Source organism: Saccopteryx leptura, chromosome 2 (genome assembly GCF_036850995.1).
Source record: "Saccopteryx leptura isolate mSacLep1 chromosome 2, mSacLep1_pri_phased_curated, whole genome shotgun sequence".
NCBI lineage: Eukaryota > Metazoa > Chordata > Mammalia > Chiroptera > Emballonuridae > Saccopteryx > Saccopteryx leptura.
Window position 1 is genome coordinate 5,037,166 of NC_089504.1, and position 17,680 is coordinate 5,054,845.

The following is a 17,680-nucleotide window of genomic DNA, read 5'->3' on the forward strand; positions in this document are numbered from 1 at the left end:
CCGGCGCCGCAAACGAACTCGCGTTTCTCTCAGTCCTCGCTGAGCTCCCCTCCCCTACCCCAACCAGTATGTGATTTTGTCTTTAAAAGCAGGCCCCCAACTGTGTTCGGGGCCACATGGTTTGACTGACTTAGGTCTCTGCCGGCTTTGAATAAGACTCCTTTAAACTTGAACTTTAATGTGGAGAATGTGTGTGGCTTCGCTACAGCAACCTGGCCCCGGACCAAACCTCAACCTCGGCGGGGAGGGCGCTCTGTCAGAGCCACACGTGTGTCTTTTATTTTTTTAAAAGATTTTATTCAATTTTCAGAGAGGGGAGAGAGAGAGGGAGAGAGAGAGAGAGAGAGAGAAAGGGAGAAAGGGAGAAAGGGGAAGCAGGAAGCATCAACTCCCATATGTGCCAGGCAAGCCCAGGGTATCGAACAGGTGACCTCAGTGTTCCAGGTCGATGCTTTATCCCACTGCGCCACCACAGGTCAGGCACTCGTGTGTCTTTAAAAATGGCACAGAGGCCGTAGCCGCTCTCCGGTCTGGGAATGCGCTCCCGGGTCCTTGCTGGACCGGCTGGATGAGACATTGGCTCCCAGGAACACCCCTTCCTGACCCCCTCATCTATATGCACATTAATAGGGACAGAAGGACCACTGGAGACTTACTAACTGGAACTAGAGTGTTTGCGAAGATGGTTTTTACATGTTGGTCACCGGAACATTAGGTGACACCCGCGACTCACCCGCTGTGGCAGGAGGGCCCCTGGGCCCAGGCTGTCGGCCTCCCTCAGACTCTTCCGGAACTTCTGGGAACCTCTGTCCCATGAGGCAGTGGACCCAGGGGATGGGTGTGCCTTGGGGGTGAGATACCCATGCCCAGGTCCGTTTCTTTAGTCAAGAGGCTCAGAAGGAACCAGCCTAGGAGCAGCATTCCTTTGTGGAAAGTATAAACTTAACTTGGGGACAATTTAAGTTGCCTACATCCTTACCTGGTGCCAAGCACTGTGGCTCAGTGCTGCCCATGCCCTCTTTGAATCCACACCACCCCGTGAGGTTGGTCCTGTTACAATCTTTTTACAGTTAAGGAAATTGTCACACTGCTAGTAGATAGCAGAACTGAGAACTCGCCTGAACACAAACCCAGGCTCTTGAGCCTTCTGTGTTCCATGTTCTCGGTCCTTCCTCACTCCTACCCGAGTGCAGCCCAGTCCTCTCCTACTTCCAGCAAGAGAAAAGGGACGCTAGATCCAGCCTCTTTGTCCTGTGTCAACAGGACAAAGCAGATGCTTACCTGACACACCCATCTTCCCCGGGCCGAGGGCAGGCAGGTGCCACGCACACCCACTGCCATCCTGGGGCAGAGGGTGAGCACTAACGCTGACCTCTTTGGAAGAGGCACCTCACCCACAAGTTTCAGTATCACTTCTCCCCTGTACAGCTTTAAGGCATTGCAGCCAAGTCACTCCTGATTAACACGTCAACTCTAGGAGCAAAACAAAAGAACCAAGGAACACAGCCTGAGAAAGCATGTTCAGCTTCAGGGATTGTTTTTTTTTTAAATTTTTTTTTTATTTAAATAAGGAGATTTCTTTCATATGGAAAGAGTTAGTACAATCACATATTTGAAAGGAGAAACAATAGGTACTGAACCGGAGGGGAGGGTGAAGGGTGAGTGTGCCACCATGGCCTGGTGAGTCCGTGATTCCATTTCCCATCCAAGGTAAAAGCTTCCCAAAAATAACGCATAAACAAGCTGCACATTACACCTTGAGCCATCGTCTGCCCTTTCAAATATCTGGTCTACATGAAAAGACAAAGAGAGGAAAGGCCAAAATAAAAACAAAACAAAAACAACCCTTTCAAGAACAACCAAAAAAAAACCCCCAAACCCTTTTTTTACTATGCAAGGCATGAGGCCAAAAGCTTACAGTACAGTATCCCCTTTCAACAATGGAAGAAAAATTGTCCACACAGAGCCTTCATAGAAATGTCCACTTGGAGGCTTTGTAACGTGCTGAAGACCGGGCCCTGGGGATGCCGTTACCATCTTGGAGGCTTACCAACCCGGCAGAGAATCAGTGAACAGCTTGGATGTGCCTGGAAGATCACTAGCCAAATACACGCTGGTGGTCTGGGTAGAGAGCATGGCTGGAGGACAGATGTCTGACCCCACATCGAGCCATTGCCATTCCTGTCCTGGGTGATGTCATTTCAAACAGAAAGGGCTGGCTTTCCGAAGTCTTCATTTCCCGTTCTTCATACAACACAACAAAGCACAAACACTTTTGTGTCCAGGCTTGCTCTGCAGCTGTAAAGGGGCAAGTAGAGATGAGGCCACATGCCGTTTCCTTGGCGGAGGGGAACCGATGTACCAGTTTGCCACACAGTGGGCCAGTTCTGAACATGGCTGTGCACACCCTCAGCCTCCTGGGCTCTGAGCATCAGTCACAAACCTCATAAACCACCCAGAAGGCGGAGCCAGAAGACAGGAGGGTGAAGGCATGGCTGGAGAGAACCGACACCAAGATACCTCAATATCCCTGCAAGTAGCTGAATGACCACAGCTCTGGAGTTGGACAACCCGATTTTTTTTGAATGTGTAACAGTCATCCTTTAGAGCCAGAAGTGCATAAATTCCAAGTTTGCAAACAATAATGTGGATAAAAGGGGAAAGCTATAAAGAAAACCAGACCAAATACAGCTGGCTGAGAAATCTTCAATGGGTGGATGGCGCCTCTTGGACACACGACCCCACACTCCGGGATTTCACTACACTGAGTGGGTGACGCCAGTCAGACACTACATTAGGGCCCCCCATTGCCAAGCAGTGGGCTGCACCATCGATGGCCAGGGCAAAGCTGCCAGCATCAGAAGGGAGGGTGACTTTAGCAGGCAAAGGTGCACGAGGGCTCTGACACCACCGCCATCTCAGCAGCAGAAAAGGCAAGTTCAGGTTTTCACCTGCTCCCACCAAGGGCCGCAAGAGGTTCAGGCAGAGGCCTCTGCGTGGATTTGCACTCTGAAGAGAGGGGTTTAAAACCAAAGTAAGACCCAAAGTCCTACTACCTGGAGCTTGGCTCTAAAACCACATGAAAGAAAAGAGAGATTGCACCTTAAAATGTCTCTGCACTAAAAACTGCATTTAATCAGACCAAGGAAGGGACTGGGGTCCGGCAGGCGTAAGGCCTACCCTCTGCCCCGAGTCCAATCGAAAAATCCATGTCTCAGTGAGACGAGACCGCAGCGTGGGCACACGGAGGTGGTGAAAGCACTGAACTTCACATGCAATTTCCTGGCCTTTCCTGCACAGAATAATTCAGACATTATATATAAATAGAGCAGTGAAACATTTACTTTTTCTTCACCTAGACCTACAACATCAATACATATAAATAAATTCTAGTGTTCTGTTTTTATTGGGGGGAGGGTAGAAATACAGGAGCAGAGAAAAGGGCTGGAGAACAGGTGACCCCTTTGTTTTACTTTTCCTCAAACAGAAGCATTGTCACGCTGATGGCAGGACCACCCGAATGGTGCATCTTGAGTCTGTAACAGCATCCGGGACTGTTCTGTTGAATTTCAAAACGAGCAAACTGCTTTTCCTTTAGACAGACGTGCACCGGAACCAGGCAAGGGTCTGGCGGGTTTCAGAGTGCACGGGCAGCAGTGCGTGTGTGGCTCCTGCAGGGGGCGCTGGGGGGTGGAGGCCGGTGGGAGCAGAGCTGCAGGCAGGGCAGCCCCGCGCAGGGCAGTCAGCAGCGCGTTCACGGGGAAGCAGGGCAGAGCAGATGAGCAAATGGGGCAGGTGAGTGTGGGCAACGTTGTCAAGTGGGCAGCCTTCGAAAAGGTACTTGGAAGTCAAGATTCAGGGATAAAGAATAAAAGGAGAAATTAGTAAAAAGAAAAGGTCTGAAGGTGGAGGCAAGGAGGGTGCTGAAAACTACAGATTGAACAGTTAAAAGCATCCTCCCAGAAGACTGGCCCTCTGCAGGTGACGCCCAGGACACGACCCAGGAACCCAGCCAGGAGGCTGTCCCACATCCTTACAGGGGCAACCTGCAACACCGGGTCGCTCCCGCAGTTCCTACAGCGCCTTGCCCTGCGCCCAACACTGGACAGAGCTTAGAGACGACAGCCAGTCACCTGTGCTGACGCTGAGGGCGGACAGCCCCACCCACGACCACAGGAGCTTCGAGCCATTTCCTGGGACCAGCGGCAGGGGCAACCCCTCCCTCTCAGTAACAGCTGATTAGCTCCTCGGAAGGTGGCTGATTAGTTCCTCGGAAGGTCATGTGCAAAACTTGAATGTCCCCTCCCCTTTCCTTGGAATGACAGAATTTGGGATGATTCTAATTCTTAAAAACCACGAAGACTCAGTGTAAAATGACGCACGTGGACATTCTGCTAGAGGTGACGCTGCAGACTTAGGAGGTTGCCCAGCTGTTTTGGAACAGGTCAGCCCTGCGACACAACTGCCCCTTGGACCCTGCCCCGGCCGGCTGGAAAGGCTGACACCTACTGCTCAGCTCAGGCCTCTGTGTCCCAACTACCTGGGTCTGCTGCTGGGAGCAAGAAATGGGGAATGGGAGCCCCCTGGAACCTTCCAGATCACAGGGGCTGCTACAGGCCCCAGCACACGCTGTCTCGGGAGGGAGGAGCCTCCTGTTCTCTGGTCATGAGCTGTGGCAGGCAGAGGGACAGGAGGACCCACCCTAGAAAGAGGTGGGCTCAGGAACAAGAAAGGAGGAGGGCGCACTATGGCAGGCTTCCAGGAAGGGAGCGTGTGAACGGCAGCCGTTGTGGGTTCCAGGGCCCCAAGAGCAGGGAGGCCCTCGGGGGCCTGCTGTCTGCTCACCCATCCTGGCCAAACCAGAGACCAGTGACTGCATCGCCGTGGTTCACCCCAAAGGCCAGCAGTCAGCATGTCCACTGACTTTAGAAGAGTCCAGGATAAAAATTCTAGTTCTTACGCTAAAAACATCATCAACCTCACTGGGCTGCCCGTAAGCTCCCCCCGGTGGTCACCAGGCTGGGCCAGACCCATGCTTCCAAAGTACACGGCTGGACAGCAGCGTGCTCAAGACAGGGCGTTATGTAACCTCACTTCCCTTGCAAATGCCCTCCAAGGTTAACCAGCTGAGGGAGCAGGAGGCGCACATAAGCCGTCTCTGAAGCTATTGCAATGACATATAAAATTTAACAGGGGAGGTTAAGGAAACTACTGGAACATGGGGGCTCAGGGAGAGGCTGGCAAAGAACATAAAAAAGTTTAGCTACACAGACATAGCTTTTGTTTTGTTTTCCTTTCTCATCTGTGAAAACCTTAGCTGCTTGAAACTACGACGCCCTGCGGCCACACCACCCTGCTGGGGACAGTGGTGGGGACAGGAGGGGAGCCTCCGGGAGGAGCAGCCCCAGGGCTGCTCTGCTCTGCTCTGCTCTGCACTGCACGGGGCTGAGCAGCCAGAGGAAAGGAGACGAGGAAGGGGTCATTTGCTGTTTGTTTCCTATTAAAGCAAGCAGGTCAACGCCAGGTATCCACAGTGCAAGCTGGATGGATGGACGTCAGAGCTTCCAGGAGTGGAGAAGAGAAGGAACATCCCTCTGTCCGGGCCAGGCGGTTGGGCGGCGGTGCAGCCGGGACTCCTGGCATCGGGCTGTGCCAGGCCGTGTGGCAGCACTGTCCTCAGGGATGCGGTGAGCTCCTTCAGGCCTTGCTCTCCTCCACTTTCACTGCCCGAGGCTTGATCGCTCCGGTTCGTTTCATCTGGGAAGTGGCCGAGGGGGCCTCCTGCAGTTTCATGGCTCCCAGGCTGGGTTTTTCATCCACTCTGGGTTTTGCCTTTGGACAGATGAATGGAGACAAAGAAATTACCCTCAACAGCAACAACTGTCTGGATACATATTTCCCGCCACCCACTTCCTGCTCCCGAGTCACAGAGAAAAGGTATCCTACGGAGTCCTTCCTTTGATGGAGGACAGACTTAGAAGTAACTCTCCCAGGAAGGACACGGGGGTGCTGCTCTGTCCCCACCCACGGCGCTGAGTGCAGTGATTCGGAGAGGCAGGAAGCGGCTGGCCCAGCAGGGAGCACTCTACAATGCCCGTGGGCCTCTGCAGGGGTCGCACATCGAAGGCCGACTGGAAGAACCTTTTCAAATCAGTGCACCCCATGCTCACAGGTAACAAAGCCCCTGCGCAGACCCAACTATCTACTGAGTGGCGGGGCCTCTGGGCAGACATGGATCCCACCCTGACTCGCACTTTGTGGGAACCTTTGCCCCAGACCGAATCTGACCTCGAGATTCCCAATCAGGGTCCCATTAATCTGGGCAGTGTGTCAGAGTGACCAGCCTTGATTCTGCCTCCACACCATGGTGTGAACTCTGGAAGAAAGCTTTAGAAGCTCAATCCAAGCAATTCAAAGAGCGGCCCTCCAGGGACCCAGGGCAGGAGGAGTGAAATGAGCGGCCAGTCCTCCACCTCCACCGGCCAGGAACGCTGCTTTATTAAAAACCCATGCCCGACACGTCCGAGCTCTGGCTCCCGTCACGTTTTAGAGTAGCAGTGAAGAGGACAGTGCCTGACAGCAGAGACACTGAGAAATCCCGCAATTATAAAACAGGAAGACATCATTCTGTCGTAGTCCCTCCCGGCCAAGACAAGACGAGACACAGCACTTACTAGAGCTAGCACGCGCACGCACACGCGCACGCACACGCACACGCCGGCTGCTAGAGCCGGCCCACAGCCCTAACCCCGTCCCAGCGCCTTCACAGCCCGAATCGCTAGAGGGGAGAGTCCACCTTCTGGCGTCACCTCCTCCGAGGGCTCCGCATCCTCCCTTCTCTGCAGGACAAGGAAGGATCCAGACGCCCGTCAAGAGGAGCAGTGCCGTCGCCAGGAGGGACTCCGGCTCCTGGCGCCATGCTCTAAGCGCTAGGGCACGTCTCTCTTATAAGAGCACGCACATGGGGTGGACAGTCCCTTCTCTTTTGGCGCTTGGAGGTGGGCCTAAGCGTCCAGGGCTGGCGGGTCTGGAAAGCCATCTTCTACCTGGTGAACGTAGTGTCCCTGCACAGAGCCCATGTTAACTGCTGATCCAGAGGGCTTCCCACTGGGGCTAGCAGAGCTAGGCCTGAAAAAACCAAAGGCAGGGGGTGAGAACACACACGTCACCACAGAAACGGAGTCAAGCCCGGCGCAGCGGCCTGGCTGGGGCTCGCAGACCTCCCGGCAGAGGGAAACGGCTCAGACGGCCAGAGTGCAGAGGTGAGACAGCGGTGGCCACGCCGGCTCTTGCACCTCCAGTACAGCTCACGGAGACGCACCCAGCGGGCAGAGGCCAAGGAACCCCTACGGGCAGACACTGGTCACATGGATGGGATGGACAGACACTAACCACCTCTCAAGGCTTGGCGGGTCTGGACCAACGTGACTGTATGACCAGATAAGTCTCTAACTCTGATACGAGAATTATGCCAAGTATTTTTCTAGTCTTCTCTTTTCTTGAGGGGGTGAGCAGGAGACAGCAAAAGGACTACACTGCAGGTAGAACATCTCTCTCTGAATGTGCTCCAATGACCGGACAGCTAGTCCCGGGGAAGTTCTTTAGGTGCCGTGTGAAAAAAAAGATCTCATGGTCTAGCGCGTGAGAAGTGCTGTATGCAGAGTTCACCAGGACTCAGGACAGGACGGGACAGGGCTGTCTCGAGCCCCGGCACACGCCAGTAGCTGACCAGGGAACCCTTGCACAGGGCATGCCTCGGAAGCCCTGTTTCCAGGAAAAGTGGGAAAAACTTCCCTAATATCCCCAACCCCAATGAGAACACCAAAAAAACAAAGGCTACTAGTTAAGGATTGTACTTTCTAAACTGTCTCCCTTGATTAAAGCAACTGCCATTTCTACACTAAGTAGACACAGGCGACTCGGGTTAGGTGAGTGTGCGTTTTCGGGAGCTGCCCGAGGAAAGGTCTGTAGTCAGAGGCCGCTGGACTGTCCAGTGACTGCAGGGAGACAACAGCCCCATTCATACTCGCGGTTCCCTTCCTTCTTCCAAACCCACGCACTGCTCTGTGTGCTGCCCGTGCACGCTTTTCTCACCGTTCTGTCGTTTTGGCCTACATGAAAAAATCTGACCAGAAAACAAAGTAAACTAACAAACAAAAATAAGTAAAGCCAAAGAGTGAAAATGAGAACAGAAAAGATGATGAAATGGGGGAAATTCACAAAAACCCGTTTCTCTGGAAATGCAGCTGGAAGGATGGAACTAAGGGACAGCCCGCCTCGGTCTCGACACTCGAGAGCAGCGGGACAGTGGCCCCGGCCAGAATGACGTGCCCAGATGCTGGTCTGACCTGTATGAGTGCTCCTCAGCTGTTCAGGGCTGCGGGTGCGGAAGCCCCGCTGTTGACCTCTCACAGGGCACTGCCAGCCACGCAGGTCTGTCTGACTCACACACGGGAGGGATTTCCAGGCATCTCCCAGATGTAACAGGAGTCGACTGGACCAATCACCGGGCTCAGAGCCAGATCGTGCTGCCTTACTAACCCTACACACACTTCCTTCGGGTAAAAAAAGTCAGCAGAACCAGAGCCTCTCTGACTTCTCAATAGTGTAAGTAATTCAGCCAAAGAATTCATACCAAGCCATCTCTGAACCCAGCTAAGGGGCCTAGGACCGTACTGGAGGCGGAGACAAACACAGGTCGTCCTGTGCAAGGCAGGGCCCTGCAGCCCAGCAGTAACAAGCGCTGGGAAGGACACCGTCCTCCCTTCCAGGGCTGTGCCTTCCTGTAAAAGCTGGTGAGAGAGCTGTGGGGTCAGTGCCAACACTGGAATCATTAGCCGCTCCTTCTCTACCTTCTAGCAAGCTCTCCCAATCCAGAGCATCTGACGATCATTAAAAACAAAGCCCAATTCCTGATCATCTCGTGGCTAAAACTACAGCGCAAGTGTGTCCCAGCACTGAGCCGCCATGGTGACACACGAGCTCATGAAGGGAACCCACTCAGTGCCCGGTGCCGCCCTCCTGGGCCCTCAGAGTCTCCTAGACCCCCGGCTCCAGAGCGGCTCTGCCGCCTGCCCCAGGGCACGCCCTTACCTGTAGGTCTGCGGGGATGGCACGGAGCCTCCTGGAGGAACATTCTGTTTACTGTCGGCAAAGTGGAAGCCCTTCATCTCCATCTGAGAGGACTAAAGAGACCAGGAAGGAAAAGCTGCTCTTTGGTGGCCCTGAGACGGCCCGGCCCTACTGAACCACTCTGAGCAGAGCCAATGGGAGCCCAGGAGAATTTCTGGATAGAGGCATCTTCTAAAGGAATCCAGGGTTGAGGGCTTGCTCCTGGAAGTGTGGGGAGAGTGGCCCGCACACCACCACGGAGCACTGCCAGGTTATGACCATGACCTCTCTACCCCAGAGAGAGGCCGTCCACAGCAGAACTCTGGGGGCGAGTGAGGAGTGTGGGGCCTGGGGGCACAGCCGCACTGTCTTCCACCTGGAGCTCTGGGGCCTGCACCCCACACCCTGAGCTCACCCCTGCTGCCAGCTTCCACACAGACCGGCGGCTCCTGCATGGCCCGGAGGCTGCACCCCAGACCTCTGGCATCGTCTGCCACAACAGTGGTGCCCAACTGCCTTGAAAGGGTCGGTGCGACAAGGACCTTCCCCAGAGTCACAGCAGGCTGGAGTCACACTCACCTCTCTGCTGGTGTTGAGGACTGAAGGCTGGGACCCGGGCGGAAGAATTCTTCGGGGAGCTCCGACCGAGAGGCTCTGCCCCTGTGGCAGCTGGATGGACTGCGGCAGGATCAGGGGCTGCTGGCCGGAGCCGTACCGAGGCATCGTCAGCTGGGAGCCAGGCAGGGGCATCGTCAGCTGCACACAAGAGGGACAGTCAGGAGGGAGACTGGAGGTTTGGGAGAAGTCCACAAACCAGCTTACACATACACACAAGAGGGACCACACATGGGACTTCAGACTCTTATTTCAAGAGTTAGAATGAGGCCTTCGTGCAGCAGTACAGAGTCTAGATAATAAACAGAGCCAAGCAGAGATCACCCTACATTTGCCATCGACTGCAGGGGCAGGTCTGTGGCTGAAACAGAGGGGGTAGTGTGGAGGCAACCACAGGACGAGGCTGGCGGCAGGCGGCTGTGGGCCATGTGTGCCCCCAGCCCTTCTTGCTGCCACCCAACTGAGGCTCACTGAACGCACACTGTGCTGGGGAAGCACCGGGACACTGCCAGGCCTGGAACACGCCATCAGTGCAGGGACCTGGTGGACACAGCCACGGGTCCCAGAGCACAGGGATGTCAGCAAACCCCGGTGCGGGTGGGGGAAGGGGTAGGGAAGGTCCGGGAGGCTCTTAGGAAGTGACGTTCACGTGGGTCCCAGAGAAAGACAGGGGTACAGGAAGGGCACCTCTGCACCCTTTGAACAGCACAGAGAGGCCAAACCCACTACTGCTTTGCCTCCAAAGGTCACCGAGGACAAGACTCAACCGTGTTCTGAGTGTTAGGATTCTTGGAACCAAACTGGAGCCTCCTGGATGATTTGAAGCATTTTATGACAGAAGAATGGGGTGACTGCAAGGCCAAAGTGACCGCTTCTAACATCCAGACGACGGCGGGTGAAAGGAAGGGATGGGCCTCGAGACTCTGGGACAAGGGACAGAGGTGAGCCACACTTTGTCTCTCAGCCACTGTCCTCTTCATCTCCCTCTGTTGAGTCCACAGTGGAGGGTCCGAAGGATCTATTGGGATCACATCACTGAGACACGTGGCAGTCAGAGCCTCCAGGCCCCACGCTCCACCTTGTGTACAACAGAGTGCGGGATGCACAGGAAGATGCCACCAGCTCAGGATGTGTGTGACCAGATGTGTTTTTTTTTTTGTTTTTTTGTTTTTTTTTATTCATTTTAGAAAGAAGAGAGAGAGAGAGAAGGGGGGAGGAGCAGGAAGCATCAACTCCCATATGTGCCTTGACCAGGCAAGCCCAGGGTTTCGAACCAGTGACCTCAGCATTTCCAGGTTGACGCTTTATCCACTGCGCCACCACAGGTCAGGCCCCAGATGTGTTTTAAAGGGGCCCTGGCTCCTGTGCTGAGAATAGCATCAGGCACACGAACAGGCAGGAGCAGAGAGATGGGCAAGAGCTCCTGCAATCAGCCCAGACAGGGAGCTGGGTGCAGAGACAAGGAATGGCTGGACTCGGAATACTTTTCGAATGCAGAGCCGACAGGACCCGCTGCAGGAGCAGAGGGTGTGAGGGAAAGGACCTACTGGCCCCAAGGGCGATGTGGACTGGATAACCTGAGGGGCAGGAAGAAAAGCACATCGTGGACATGACGTTTGCCCCAGTGTGAGAGGCCACGAGGTATCAGAGCAGAGATGTGGGCCACCCCCGGGTTTGAGTTCAGGTCCAGAAGACAAGTCTAACTCAAGACATAATCTGGGAGAGCTGGGGCCCATCAACCAGTACATGAAGGATACTCACCCCATCTCCAGGAGAAGCATGCTCAGGGGAAGCCGGGCTTTGGGGACACAGACGTGGTGGGACTACTCAGACGAGGCTGAGCATTGGACCCTGGTTCTCGTGACCCAAGGACCAGTCCCAGTGGTTACAGACAGCACATAAGTCAGCACACACCCAGAGGCAGGTAAAGGGAGAAGCAGCCACGAGGACACTCATTTAGGGGGAACGACTGAACTCCTGACCTGCGGGAGCTGGGAGTCCAACATCTGGGAGGCGCCCAGACTGGCAGCCTGGCTGAGCTGGCTCTCGTAGACCAACGCTTGGTTTCCGCTCAGGGGCTGGTAGGGCGAGCCGGACTGGGGCTTCACCATCTCCAAGGGCTGCATGCCAGGGAACGCCGAGTATGGAGGCTTCAAGGCTGTGCCCCCAGAGAGGATCATGGTGCTGGGCGGTGACAGGCTGGGGTGCATGTACACCTGAGATCTGTAGAGGCCAGAGAGTCGGTCAGGCATGTGCGCACACCAGTGGAGCTGAAACCAGAGCCTACAGAGAGCCTACAGGGCTTGTGAAAACACTCGGTGGGCCCCACCCCTAGGGTTTCTGTCTCCGAAGGTCTGAGGGTGAACCTGCATCTGTGACAACCACCTAGATGGTGCCAATGCTGCTGCACTAAAGGCCACAGTTTGAGGATCACTGGGTCAAACACGTACAAGACACAGGAAAACCTATGTGATGCCAAAAGCAGTGGACACCAGACACAGGAAGAGCAGCCGAAGGCCATGGAAGGAGGGAGTGGGTGGGGCAGAAAGGGAGCTGGGTGACTGGGGAAGGAAAACAGGCCACCACAGCCCGCTCAGTTCCACATCCTCTCCTGCAGCACAGGGACTAGTGACAGTGACCATAAGCAGCCCCACACGCCACCCCAACGCAGAGAAGCCGAGCAACGCCAAACAGCGGGAAGAGCTCCGGCCGGAGCGGCCAGCCCCTCAGTCCCCACCTCACCTGAAGGGCTGCAAGGAGCTGAAGATCTCCTGTGACTGGGAGACAGGGAGCCCGCCCCTCAGTCCCAGCTGGGCCGGGGCCTGCAGAGACGTGTGCAGGGAAATCGGGATCTGCTGGGCAGCGGCAGCCTGGGGGGGGGGGGGGGTGCAGGTCACTGTGGTGCCCTCCCAGCTCCCTGGCCCCTCTCTGCATGGCAGCCGGACCACTGCCAAAAATGCAACTTCAAGCACATCCTTCCTGTGCTTTGTTTGCTCTAGGGCAGCTTTTCCACCCACCAGCTCTAGACCGGTGGGTGGAAACCACCGCTCCACGGGATCCTGTACAGCAGCAAGAACCAGTCCTAGCTACACGTCACAGGCGGACCAGGATGGAATGGTGAATGGGCAGTCACATAAAGGACACACGCAGCATAACCCAGTTATGCTAAGACCAAAATCTTACAAAACTAAATAACGTGATGTTTAAGAACACGTTTTAAAAAGAGGTCGGGATAGGCCAAGTCCGCTGCCCTCTGTCCCAAACCTGCACTTGGAGCAGCGTCTCTGCCCAAGAGCTCATGGTCCTGTCTGTGCAGGCACACAGGTCTAGGCGCAGGGCCATGCGGAAGGCCCTGAACCAGCTTCAGGGGACTTTCAAAAATCATCCCCTTGTAGCACACAAAATTTGCCAATCCAGCCCTGGCTGCTTGGCTCAGCGGTGGAGCGTCGGCCTGGCGTGCGGGGGACCCGGGTTCGATTCCCGGCCAGGGCACATTGGAGAGGCGCCCATTTGCTTCTCCACCCCCCCTCCTTCCTCTCTGTCTCTCTCTTCCCCTCCCGCAGCCGAGGCTCCGTTGGAGCAAAGGATGGCCCGGGCGCTGGGGATGGCTCCTTGGCCTCTGCCCCGGGCGCTGGAGTGGCTCTGGTCTCGGCGGAGCGATGCCCCGGAGGGGCGGAGCATCGCCCCCTGGTGGGCAGAGCGTCGCCCCTGGTGGGCGTACCGGGTGGATCCCGGTCGGGCGCATGCGGGAGTCTGTCTGACTGTCTCTCCCCGTTTCCAGCTTCGGAAAAATACAAAAAAGGAAAAAATATATATACTTTAAAATTTGCCAATCCTGCACAAAAACAAACACCTGCTTGTTTCTAAAACTACCTCTTTCTAACGCATCCGTGCCTGGGAGGCTAGGCCTTTCTTCTCTTCATCAGAAGGATACCTGATCACCAAAGAGAATTCCATTTCAGCTAATCCCCCAGCTGGGGCACAGGGGAACAACTCGGAGAAAGGAAAGCTAAGCAGGGTCCGGAGCGCTGAGCTCCGCTCCTCCCTGTCTCTCGTTTACTTGTTCCACAGACAGTTACAGGCTGCCGCGAGGCCACGTGCTGGCATTGTGTGGGAGGGGTACAGAGCAAGAGAGATGATGGAGAGGAGAGACACCGCCCCCCCACCCCCACCAGGACACCGGCTCGCTGCCATCACCTGTTGGTAACTCTGCTGCTGAGGTATCGTCTGAGGAAGCAGCCGGGGCTGACTTGCAAACACGTGGCCGTCCAGGTAGAGAGGTGGCAAGTGGTTGCCTGGAGACAGAATCCAAGGAGGCCTCTTTAGGGACCATGCTGTGTGTTGTGTGGACACTCTCCCGAGAGAGGGCATAGGGCCCGCTCAGTCCCCCTGCTCTGGCCCACGAGGAGAAGGCGCTCCAGCCCACCTGCCCCACTGAACCACCTGCCCACCGGCCACACTCAGGAAGGGCTTCACTATGACGGACGGCTGCCTTGGTCTCTCAGTCACTTTCCTCTTCATCTCCCTGTTATTGAGTCCACAGTGGAGGATCAGAAGGATCTATTGGAACTGCATCACTGAGACTCTGGCAGCTGGGAACTACAAGTCCCCACCCTCTCCCTTTGGGCACCAACACAATGACCAGGCTGGTGACAGGGAGAAGAGTCATGGCTGCCAGTGAGTGAGGGCTCCACTGATTCAAAGCACCGCCCAGGTACGACCTCCTCTCACTGGCATGGAAACTCATGAATGCCATCCTGACCCCCAACTTATTTTACAAAGCAGGGACGAGGCTTAGAGATGAGCTGCTCACAGTGACCCTGCCCCCGCACGAGCCAGGCCCAACTCAGAGTCAGCCTCTGCTCGCTCCTCTCTCCGGGAGGGAGTGCCTGGCCCGGCCCGGGGCCTGCTTCCCAGAGCAGGGAAGTGGAGGCAAGGAGACAGGAAGTGCGTTATCTGCAGCACGAGGGAAGCTAAGATCACCCACTCGGAAAGAAACTCCACCTGGACAGACTACTAAGTCAAGACAGCACTGGTGCTCAGGGCGGGCACCCCCGTTTCTATCGAAGTGAATGGAGAAGGCCCGGGCTGAGGTACCTGGAAGAGAAGCAGAAGGTGCCACAGAGGCCACAGGCATGGGCGGCATGGACACTCCGCCGAAGGAGCTGTAGTTGACCCCACTGGAGGCTCCCACGGAGGACGGGGCCTGGAGGCCTGAGCCGGCGCCCCCTGGAGAGCTCTGCTCTGGCAGACTGGGCGAGTTTTCCCAGGCCTTGCGCGCAGACTCCATCTTTGGAAGCAAGGGCAGGAAAGGGAGGACATGACTAGTGAGGCGGCAGCCTCGAGGGCAGGCAGGGTGGGTGGGGAGCCCGTGCCTGCCTCCGTGCACGCTGAGGCCCTGCGGGGCCTCGCCCAGCTCAGGACTGGCGCTACCTTCAGAGTGAGGTCCGCAGTGGGGAACGACATCTGAGAGAGGCCGATGGCTCTCTGGATGTGATGGTCACGCCGGAGGATGGGAATGCTCTGTGTTAACCCAGCCTGGAGAGGGAGAGGGAGAGAAAACCATGGGACACACAGGCCCAGGGACGCGAGACGACACGTCAAAAGGCTCCTTCAGAGCTGGCTGTGTGCCCGTAAGACCACCACCACGAAGCTGCCAGCAGTCAAGACCACAGTCTGTTTCTTCCAAAGCGCTGCCTTCACAGTTCCGGTTCGCACAGGAGTCCCGGGAGAGCCGCCCCCACCCTCGCCCTCCAGAGCCCTCCCACAGGCAGGGAACGGAAAACCTATCTGCTGCCAGCACGCAGCCCCGAGATGTCTGGGTCCTGCCTCAGCCCCAAGACATTGAGAAAGAGGTCCCTGGTGACAAATGATCAGAAATGCAGCTGCTAGGCCCCCTCCTGCAGATGCAGTGCCTCATCAGCAGGTTACAGGGCCCCGAGACTCTCAGAGAAAAGAAGTGTGGTGAGCCCAGCATTCTCCAGCGTATGTGACCATAGAACTTGGGAGACTACAGCAGTGAAGAATGCCCAAAACACTGGACCTTAGGAAACATGTTATCTCGTTCTAAGGGCACAAAGCTGGGGTGTGGAACCTTTGAGCAGCTAGTCTGAAGCCATGTGACTAGCTACAAACTGTGCCCTGACCCCGACCCAGACCTCCTGATCCCAGGCCAAGTGTGGGTTTGGCTTTCCAGCTCCAGCTCCCCCCCCAGACCCGCCTGCGCAAGGAGGAGAGCCGGAGGCGGAGCACACACTTACGTTACTGGCCAACGCGTCCTGAAGCTTCACAACCGGATTCCCTGCGGGACCGGAGGCAGAACCTGTAGGCAGGCTGAAATCGGAGTCCTGAAAAAGGACCAGAGTCCCCTGAGGTCATCCTAGCTCGCCTTTCGGCAGAGACACACATTCATGTGATCCACAGTCGCAGTGGCTCAGAAAACCCACTAAGCAGCACGCAGCATGTGAGCAACATGGCCAAGTGTTTCCCAGCGGAACACAGGAAGGGGCCATCCCGCCGCCCTCCCCCTGCTCCGGCCCGCTGGCCGGCCCGACAGAGACAGCGCAGACCGCTGGCCCCCGCAGCTGAGAACCCGGCGGTGTCAGCAGGAAGTCTGGGCGGCAGCGCACTACCCCTCCCGACCACAGCCCCCTCTCCCTGCTCCCCTGTCCCTGCTCTTTCCAGGAGCGGGTCCTGTCTGAGCCCCTCCCTCCTCTCCAAGGGTGAAAAAAGGAAAAAAAGAGACGAATCAAAGCCTCACTTTCGGGCTGACTCCAAATTCGATGGGCGGCACTGGGAGCACAGAATCCACATGAATCTCCACCCCGTTGACAGGTGGGACGCCGGCCCCGGGCAGCCGCTCGGCCACCTCCGAGCCCTTCCTGTTTTTCAGAGAACGCTCATTGCCGATGGGTCCCGGTCGGTGCTCCTTGCTCTGTCCCGAGCCTTGTTCTGAGTCCTTCATGGGAAAGCAGAGAAGCTGAGACACACAGGCTAGACGGCCCTGATCTGTAGCTTCTAAGCGCCCAGGAATTAGGGCAGAGACAGGAGACAGCGAGCCCCAGCTGTACAGGCTTCTGGCCCTGAGAATGGGACTTTGAGGTTACCTTTTGCTCAGGCTGCTTCTGAGCCTGCTCCTTGTGGCTGTCAGCCTTGGGCTCCAGGCCAGGCCCGTTCATCTCCTCCGGCTTCAGAGTGCCATATGGCGAGCTGCGCTGCGAGGAGGTCGCGGACGACTCTCGAGACTCGGCGCTCAGGTCAACGCCACTGTCTCCCTGGCTGCTCTTAAAACCCTGCTGTGCAGCCACAAAATGGGTTAGAGCCCGGCCCCCAGACTCCAACACAGCCATCCAAGAAGAGAGACTGACCTCGGCAGACACAGCTCCCTGACTGCTTGCCCTAGGCAGTCTCTTCCTGAGCTGGGGCTTGACCTGACAACTGAAGGCACACGGCCAGGACACCCTGTCCAACCCTGTAGCCACACGACCCGCAGCGGGCCCTGGACTGATATACTTCCCGACTCATTTCCCTGCTGACCCAAACCAAACTGAGTAAAAGCTGTCACAAATTTGAAGGGGAGCACCTCAATCACTCACCCTACACTGGGAGTTTCTCTGGTAATCCTCACACAGGTCCCTCACATACATAGAAACCAAGACTGGCCTGCCCAGGCAGTGGTGCAGTGGATAGAGCATCGGACTGGGACACATAGGATCCAGGTTCAAAACCCTGAGGTCGCTGGCTTGAACGCGGCTCACCAGCTTGAGCGCAGGGATCAAAGACATGACCCCATGAATGCTGGCTTGAGCCCAAAGGTCTCTGGCTTGAGTAAGGGGTCACTTGCTCTGCTGTACCCCCCCCCCCCAATCAGGGCAGATATGAGAAAGCAATCAATGAACAACTAAGAGACCTCAACAAAGAATTGATGCTTCTCATCTCTCTCCCTTTCCGTCTA

General features: G+C 56.2%; 1 protein-coding gene and 2 non-coding genes across 8 annotated transcripts in view; all 3 read right to left on the bottom strand.

Moving 5' to 3' along the window:
* Window positions 1-1,537: 1,537 nt before the first annotated feature.
* Window positions 1,538-17,680, bottom strand: part of PRRC2B (proline rich coiled-coil 2B) — a 99,203-nt gene continuing 83,060 nt past the window's right edge. For 2 of the 6 annotated variants that reach the window (XM_066366869.1, XM_066366868.1), the window contains exons 21-32: window positions 16,833-17,021; window positions 16,487-16,684; window positions 15,987-16,073; window positions 15,160-15,264; window positions 14,824-15,016; window positions 13,924-14,021; window positions 12,469-12,596; window positions 11,709-11,949; window positions 9,691-9,867; window positions 9,094-9,185; window positions 7,047-7,128; window positions 1,538-5,832 (exon numbers count right to left, since the gene is read on the bottom strand). In XM_066366869.1, coding sequence (XP_066222966.1) covers window positions 5,698-5,832; window positions 7,047-7,128; window positions 9,094-9,185; window positions 9,691-9,867; window positions 11,709-11,949; window positions 12,469-12,596; window positions 13,924-14,021; window positions 14,824-15,016; window positions 15,160-15,264; window positions 15,987-16,073; window positions 16,487-16,684; window positions 16,833-17,021 — 1,725 coding nt within the window. In that variant the 3' untranslated portion in view covers window positions 1,538-5,697. The remainder of the gene's footprint in view (window positions 5,833-7,046; window positions 7,129-9,093; window positions 9,186-9,690; window positions 9,868-11,708; window positions 11,950-12,468; window positions 12,597-13,923; window positions 14,022-14,823; window positions 15,017-15,159; window positions 15,265-15,986; window positions 16,074-16,486; window positions 16,685-16,832; window positions 17,022-17,680) is intronic. The other 4 variants (XM_066366871.1, XM_066366873.1, XM_066366870.1 and 1 more) reach the window with 3 other exon arrangements.
* Window positions 10,683-10,767, bottom strand: LOC136396014 (small nucleolar RNA SNORD62). Its single transcript, XR_010749447.1, has one exon. It is a non-coding gene; the product is annotated as a small nucleolar RNA SNORD62 (small nucleolar RNA).
* On the bottom strand, window positions 14,224-14,309 carry LOC136396013 (small nucleolar RNA SNORD62). The gene has a single exon (XR_010749446.1). It is a non-coding gene; the product is annotated as a small nucleolar RNA SNORD62 (small nucleolar RNA).